The sequence below is a fragment of the Penaeus japonicus genome, unplaced genomic scaffold, assembly GCF_977035675.1.
Source record: "Penaeus japonicus unplaced genomic scaffold, GWHDUDI00000001_assembly GWHDUDI00000003, whole genome shotgun sequence".
In the NCBI taxonomy this organism is placed as follows: Eukaryota; Metazoa; Arthropoda; class Malacostraca; order Decapoda; family Penaeidae; genus Penaeus; species Penaeus japonicus.
The window spans coordinates 50,195,945-50,203,444 of NW_028234405.1; the positions used below are offsets into that span (position 1 = coordinate 50,195,945).

Here is a 7,500-nt window from a genome sequence, read left to right on the forward strand (position 1 = left end):
ACGAGTATTTTTCAAGCAACTGTGCATGAGGAGGCTTGGTGTGTTGCGGTAAAGGCTGGAGAGTTAGGAGAATCAACAGCAAGGAGATTTCACACCTAGAAATATAAATAACCTTCATATTGATATTATGTAAATACAATAAACATGAACTAAAAAACAAGTTAAGTATACAATATAAAAAAAGAGAATATCTATCATCAAAAGGTCTAGGTTTCAGACCTTTTCTCAGATTAACTGTGTAGTAAAAGCTAATTCGTAACAAATAACAATTCTGCGACTGAATTTCTCCAATGGAATTATTCAACACCTTGTGTAGCATCAAACTATCAATGAATCTTTGTATTATTCTAGTGACCCAATCTTATCATCCTGTTACTATTTAAATTGTATTAGATGATATCTTGATAAATTCACTAGTTCGTTGATGCCAGGAGTGCATGCATAAATGAACTGTCCACCATGGTTTTGTTTTATTAACTTTTTTTTTACACTCAAAGATGGCTTGGTCACTAAGAGGCCCATTGCTAGACCTACCTGACCTCACCTACTTACACCACTCCTTGAATTTTCGGGGGGATATTTATCATTGTCATTAACCCCTTTACAAGGTTAATGCTATAAAATACTACTGCAACTACTACTAAAAATAAAAAACTGTAGTAATAGAAATTAAAAAAAACAACATTCTCTTAAAAATTAGTGGAATGGGATAAACAATAAGGTTAGACTAAGGACGTCTGGAGACCCCTAGGTGTGAAAACCCTCCACAGAGGACAGCCTCAACGTGTCAATCTATATCGCATAAAATAAAATCATCATTTCTACATCATATAACATAGTTTTTTTTTTCATCTTTAAGATCAAAGTTAATACAATTGAATATTGCAGAGAAATAAATCAACCATACCTCGCAAGGATGTCTTTGTATGCACCAGTCAAGGTCTGTCCCTTGTGCTGGTCTATAACATTAGTCATCTTGGTAAATTCCGTTAAAGCACCATGAAGGTCCCCTGTTTGAAAATAATGTGATGAATAAATAAGAGAGAAAGATGCTGAATCAACAAAATTGAATAAACCTAAACCAATAAGAAGTAAAATTATCACAATTTCACAATTCAGGCATAATCATGTAACAGCATCAGTTTATCAACCAACATTCACTCCGTTCACAAAATGATCAATGAAAAAAAACAAAAAACAAAGGCACTAAACAAAAGGAACAAAAAGGAAGAAAGAAAGAAAATATATTATCATAATTCACAAGAAGAAGAAGACGAAGTAGTAGAAGATTAAAAAAAAAAATACAAACCTAGTTCTATTTTGCATGAGGCTATGTAGCCTAAGCAAGTCAGGTGATGGAGAGGCGAATCAATCTGCAAATCAGCTGCTAATCGGAGATGTGTTAAGGCTTCGGAGGGACGGCCGAGGGATCGAAGGGCCTGGAGACAGAAGAAGGGGGTTGTAGATTTAAATGCTATTTGTATATAACATATACATAAGCCACAAGAAAACTACAGACATGTATAAAACAAATGGCTCTGACCTCCATATTGAGATTACAACATTAAACAAAATCAAATAACAAAAAATTAATAAACGAACAAATAAAACAAAGTAACAAATAGAAAAAATACAAGTTGGTAGTCCCAAGATTACCAAGTTGGGAAAGAATAATACGACAACAGGGATAATAAAAAAAAAACAATGACAACAATTATAATCATAACAACAGCAATCCTAATATGCAAAAACCAGCCTCAAAAAATTACAAAACATAAAGAATCACACATCATTCACATACAGATAAATTCTCACTCCCACACCATGAAGAAATGCTGCTCCATACCTGGCCTAATTCCACAGCTAACGATGCAGCCAAAGCTGGTTTCTTGTGTTCAGTATAAAGCTGCACAGCATGTTGGTAACAGCTGATTGCTGTCATGAGATGTTCGTTAAAACTGGGGCAATGAAGGTGATGGTTTACCACTTCAGCCTGAAAGAGGGTATGATTCACTTTTAATTGTTAAAGGAAGTATCTTTCCTTTTCAATTTTCATATCATAAATTAGGCACAAAACTGTTAAGGATGAGAGAGAAGAATTCAGCAAGGATAAGTTATAAAGAAAGATAGTACAGTAAACATGTATTTCAATTCATCTTATGACCATTTTTAGTTATCAAATGAAAGAAAAACGAATCGAGCTCAGGCATCAATACAGCAACCAACATAAAGTCACCCACCTTGAGGAAATATCTTGCAGCTTGGGTAATGGCCGAGACCTCCGTGGTTGGGTTAACTAGAGTCTGCTCACACTTGGCCACAGCAACGCAGCACAAGCCAGCCTGGGCCCATGCCTCCCCTTCACTCAGCTCACGGGCCAACTGGCCTGAAGGAAGTGCAATATTTTTATTAGGAATTTGCATACAATCCACTTGAAATCATTAGAACAATATATACATGTGTATATCTGACATACATTATCCTTGAACTTTTTTTCTTTATATATATCTTCTCGTGTGAGTATTTCATCTCTTTTCCAATAAAGTTCTGGAAATTGGGAGTATTTCAATTCTAAATATAATTAAGTACAATACAAAGCTGCTTACCAAATTCCTCACTGGCTTCTGCTACATTAGGTTTTCTCAGAAACCGTCTGAAAATATAAAAAATTATAATTAATAAGATACAAAAAGTTCATTGGTATAAACACACACACTTTCTTATGGTTTTACTGACACTTCAAAGGTAATTCAAAAGGCATCTTTCTTCTTAGTGAATTATGAGCAAATTGACTAAGACATAAGACCTCAGGGCCACATACTCTGTGCAAGAGAGTACTGTATACCTGGTCATGCTACCAGATACATGTGTTTTACATGTGAATTTCTATGACACAAGACTTGGTTTGGTTTCAGGTATCAACTATTCATAATGAATGAATAAAGTTAAGAAGGAAAATTGTAACTGTCATAGCAACTGCAATCCTTTTTATTATTATTCATATTCATCTTTTTATCCCTTCTCTTATACTCCAGGTAAATCCTAAACCAAGATCTGAAGACAGCAAACAATTGAGGTTAGTTGTAAAAAATAATCTGAAGAAAATAAAGATAATCATACAAATACTTATTAAAGATACTCCTACAGAAGCCTACAGTGACCAAGCTCTATCTTACCAGAATATACGTGATAGAGGATTGTTTGCCATTACCTGACCACTAATGGCATTGAGGCCACACTAACTGAGAGAATTAGTCTTGGGTAGATAGATGTAGTCCTAGGTTCAATAACTACCATATTTGATACATCTGAAAATTATTTATTTAACATTTGATATATAATTATTAATATATCTTATATTCATTTTTCTATGCAATACAATGACCCATTAACCAAGATTCTAGATCCTACTATAGTTCCCATATAATGGTCTATTATTAGTTTCATAAGTGATGGAACATGATGCATATGTTCAACATTTGTGGCAGTATACCGGGTGTAAAACTGGCCTTTATGAACTGGCTCTCCTCTTTACAGGATAATAGAAGAAACAGTAGAGTTTCCCCTCAAGCTATTCCAGACGAGTGGAATGGGAGGAGAAGTGTATTTAGTTGTAAATAATTTGTTCTTTCAATATCACCTCCGGGGGGGGGAATTATAGCCTTGAATGAATGCCACCGGGTGGCGTTCGAATTATTAGGCCTACTATTGAATAATGGCTGGCACTATATGTGCCGCCTGGACAACTGGCATTTGAAATGCGCGCGTAACATGCTGGTACCACTCAGTCTGTGTGGGTTAAAATGATGAAAAGGTTTCGTCAAACTTCATACTTCTTCTTTCACAAATTTGTGACAGTGATGTTACAGTGTGTGTATAGCATATATTCCTCCGTTATGGAGCCTAAGAGACTAGACAACTAGTATTACTTATCTAAGCAATATTATACCCAAACCAGTACCCACTATACAACACGACGAAACACACAAAAAAATTTGAGATGATTTTCAGTATTCTAACGCAAAAAAGATATGAAGTTGGGCAGAAAAAACACTTGTGGGGCGAAGCTCGAGCCTACCTCATTCCACTGAACCTGCAGCCCTGCGCCAATTGCATGGGCACGTCCACAAGGAGTTAAATAGAGAGCACTGCCCATCATAGTACAATGTGCTAAGAGTTCTTACCCTCCCTGATATAGATTAATGAGAATAAGACAAGAGGCTCTGATGCGAGTATAATACTGTGAAGCGATAAATATCAGAGGTGTGGAGAGGAGAAGGGGGGAGAGGGGGAGAGCCTATAAAGGGGGAAGAGGGAAGAGCCTATGAGGGGGGCGAAGGTATGTTGAGGCCAATTTTCCACACATCCTCCAGGAGAATTATTTCTATAATTTCTATTCAGCTCGTTCACTACAGAAGGTAAACATTTACGAGACAACCTTGCCTCCAAGCCACACCCACACATCTACCGCTGACTTCCAGGCCTTCAACGCATATATTCTGGTCAGAGTAGAGCTCGCAGATTCTCTCGTAACGTATCACCAAATGAGAAATCAGATAAGACTCTCTCTTGCCATCCATTGCAAATCATAAATTCAAAGTGGATTAGTGAAACGCGTTCTGAGAATTATATCTGTTTTCAAAGCCACTGTTTGTTTTGATATACATTTACTCTAGACGAGATAAGTGATGAATAAGTGATAAATATTAATTAGGTTAAAAAAGGGCTTTCCTAATGCATGGAAATTCATTTGAGGAAAATGGAAAGTTATGAAACTAAATAAAAATTCATCGAAGAGCAAATTCACACGATTACTCTCCCAATTCTATTCCAATTAATGATAATTATAACAAATCGTCTGAAAATTAAATCACAGCAATTACAGGACGAGGCGTGTCCAATTACTTTCATGTCCAATATATACGGTAATTCCAAGCGACACAGCCCTGCAATCATACGAGGAGACATATACATCAAGTACATCGATAATGACCCAAAATCAGAACTTACTTTTTTAATTTAGACGAGATATTACGATATTGAACGAGGTAATCATTTCCCACTATAGCTCCTGGCTCCATGTCGGTTCCAATAATATCACTTGATTTGTGGTTTCTGTCAAAATACCCGTAATATATAAACTATCATGTACTAAAAATATATCAAATAATAACGTATATATCATGAATTGAACGCTAATTTTCACAATGAGTTTGGTATAGTATAAGATATCATAAATAGAACTGTAAAATAGGTTAAAATACTTTGCGATTTTGTTCCGAGTTCGAGACGTAAACAAAACTGAAGCCGAAAATCCAAAAGCAAAATTTCGAATTCAATTTTCTTCTTTATTCTTGTAAGTAATCCCGATACTCGTATTACACTACTCGAATATTGAAACAGAGTGAATGCACCGAGGACTGGAGTGGTTAGAAATATGAAATTAGAGGTAGAAAGTATTATTTAGAGCGTGTATTAAGTATTGTCAAAATTTTTGCATTATCCTCCCGAGACAAGACCATAAATAACAAGGGAAGCGTGAAGGATTTAGACTCCAGGATTTATGGGATTGCGTAGCCTTAAGGTAGTTTATTTGCATGGTATGTCCTACACAGCACTTGGAAGTTAATTTGGTTGCAAGTGGAGATTATTGTGAGTGAATTTGGTTGGCGTGAAAGAAGGTTCTCTGAGACTTGTTTGTTGTGTTCTGTTTTTTGCTCGAAAATGTGGCTAAGCCTGTGGGTTTCTGGTATTTGAGGTATTTAGAGGTTGGGTAGTGATATTTTTACTCTATATTCACCATACTTTCTTAGCTTGGGTGATTTACAATTTGTTGATGCGGTACCCCGTTTAGAATGTGTTTGCTATTGGAAGCAAGCTCGCAAGAATGGCAGATTGTCTCTATGCTACACTGACATCAATCACTATATTGCACTTTCATTAAAATCCCTTTGTTACTATAATAGATAAACAATTTTATGAGTGAGTAAATCCTGGTTCCACTACCCAGACTCAACCCTGGTCCCAGAACAACCATCCACAACTTAAAGGTTTCCATTTTGGTTACACTTCACTTACGCTTCCTGTGGGCTTGGTGCGTCTAGGCCAACTTAAATAGACTTATTAGTGAAGTTATAATTACCTAATGATATTAAGCGGGTTATGGGATTAGCATTAGCAAGAACTGGCATGTCCTGTTCCTTAGATAGTAGGCTTGGGTATTGTTGTTTTTGTTTTTCTTGTCTTTGTTGTTGTTGGTATTGTTATTCTAGTTTTAATTGTTATTGTCATAGCTATAGTATGTATTGTTATTGTTATTATTATTGTGGTTGTTGACACTTTTATACTTTTATGCTCTTTTCATTATCATTGATATTAATCTTAATTTATTATCATTATTATTATTATTATATTCATTATTATGTTGATGATTAATTGTTACTGTGACTATTACCATTATCATTATTATGATTATTTTTTCATTATCATTCCTATTATTGTATCACCATTGTCACCATTATGACCACCAACACCAATACTATGGCCATCATCACCACCAACACCATCATGACTGACACCACCATCACCACTAACACCATCACCAGAGCCATCATCATCATCAACAGCTCATAACCACCAATACCATGATCACTACCACCACTACTACCAGCACCAACACCATCATGACTGCCATCATCATCATCACCATAATCACTACCATCACCACTACTACCAACACCATCATGACTATTACCACTACTGCTGACACCATCATGACTGCCATCATCATCATTATCACCAGAATTATATACTCTCATTTAAACCTTTCTTCTATCTATATTTGTCTCACTTAACCCACCCTGGACGGGTGGTACAGTACTGTACCTCTCATTCAAAAGCCCAGTGGCCGGGCGGCACAGTATTGTGCCAGCCATTCAATTGATTTAGGCCTAATAATTCGAACGCCCCAGCATTGTGACATTCAAGGCTAGAATTCCCCCGTCGTGGATGGGTTAATACTGTTTTCACTGACTTTTTTCTCCTCTGTCTCAGGTGGTGCACCGTATTGGTGGAAAGCCGTTAAGCTGTTTGGGTAAGTTGCTCCTAGGCGTGTGCGTGATATCTCTCTTTCTCTTTCTCTTTCTCTCACTCTCTCTATTTTGCTCACTCTCTTTCTATCTTACTTTCTCTTTCTCTTTCCCTTTCTGTTGCTCTTTCTTTCTCTTTCCCTTTCTGTTTCTCTTTCTTTTTCTTTCCCTTTCTCTTTCTCTCTCTTTCCCTTTCTATTTCTTTCTTTCTCTTTCTTTCTTTCTCTTTCTTTCTTTCTCTCTCTCTCTTTCTTTCTTTCTCTTTCTTTCTTTCTCTTTCTTTCTTTCTTTCTCTCTCTCTCTCTCTCTCTCTCTCTCTCTCTCTCTCTCTCTCTCTCTCTCTCTCTCTCTCTCTCTCTCTCTCTCTCTCTCTCTCTCTCTCTCTCTCTCTCTTTCTCTCTCATTTTCTCTC

The 7,500-nt window shown here is 36.4% G+C and overlaps 2 protein-coding genes across 2 annotated transcripts in view; one reads left to right on the forward strand and one right to left on the reverse strand.

The window, feature by feature from the left end:
- Window positions 1-5,109, reverse strand: part of LOC122247187 (40-kDa huntingtin-associated protein) — a 6,006-nt gene extending 897 nt beyond the window's left edge. Inside the window, exons 1-7 of the mRNA XM_043006211.2 lie at window positions 5,011-5,109; window positions 2,607-2,653; window positions 2,241-2,386; window positions 1,847-1,993; window positions 1,310-1,439; window positions 908-1,010; window positions 1-95 (exon numbers count right to left, since the gene is read on the reverse strand). The exon at window positions 1-95 is cut by the window's left edge and continues 30 nt beyond it. Coding sequence (XP_042862145.1) covers window positions 1-95; window positions 908-1,010; window positions 1,310-1,439; window positions 1,847-1,993; window positions 2,241-2,386; window positions 2,607-2,653; window positions 5,011-5,081 — 739 coding nt within the window. The 5' untranslated portion in view covers window positions 5,082-5,109. The remainder of the gene's footprint in view (window positions 96-907; window positions 1,011-1,309; window positions 1,440-1,846; window positions 1,994-2,240; window positions 2,387-2,606; window positions 2,654-5,010) is intronic.
- A 166-nt stretch (window positions 5,110-5,275) lies between these two features.
- CDK2AP1 (CDK2-associated protein 1) overlaps window positions 5,276-7,500 on the forward strand; it is a 10,332-nt gene continuing 8,107 nt past the window's right edge. The window contains exons 1-2 of the mRNA XM_043006213.2: window positions 5,276-5,356; window positions 7,054-7,093. The gene's annotated coding sequence lies outside the window, so the exon portion shown is untranslated. The remainder of the gene's footprint in view (window positions 5,357-7,053; window positions 7,094-7,500) is intronic.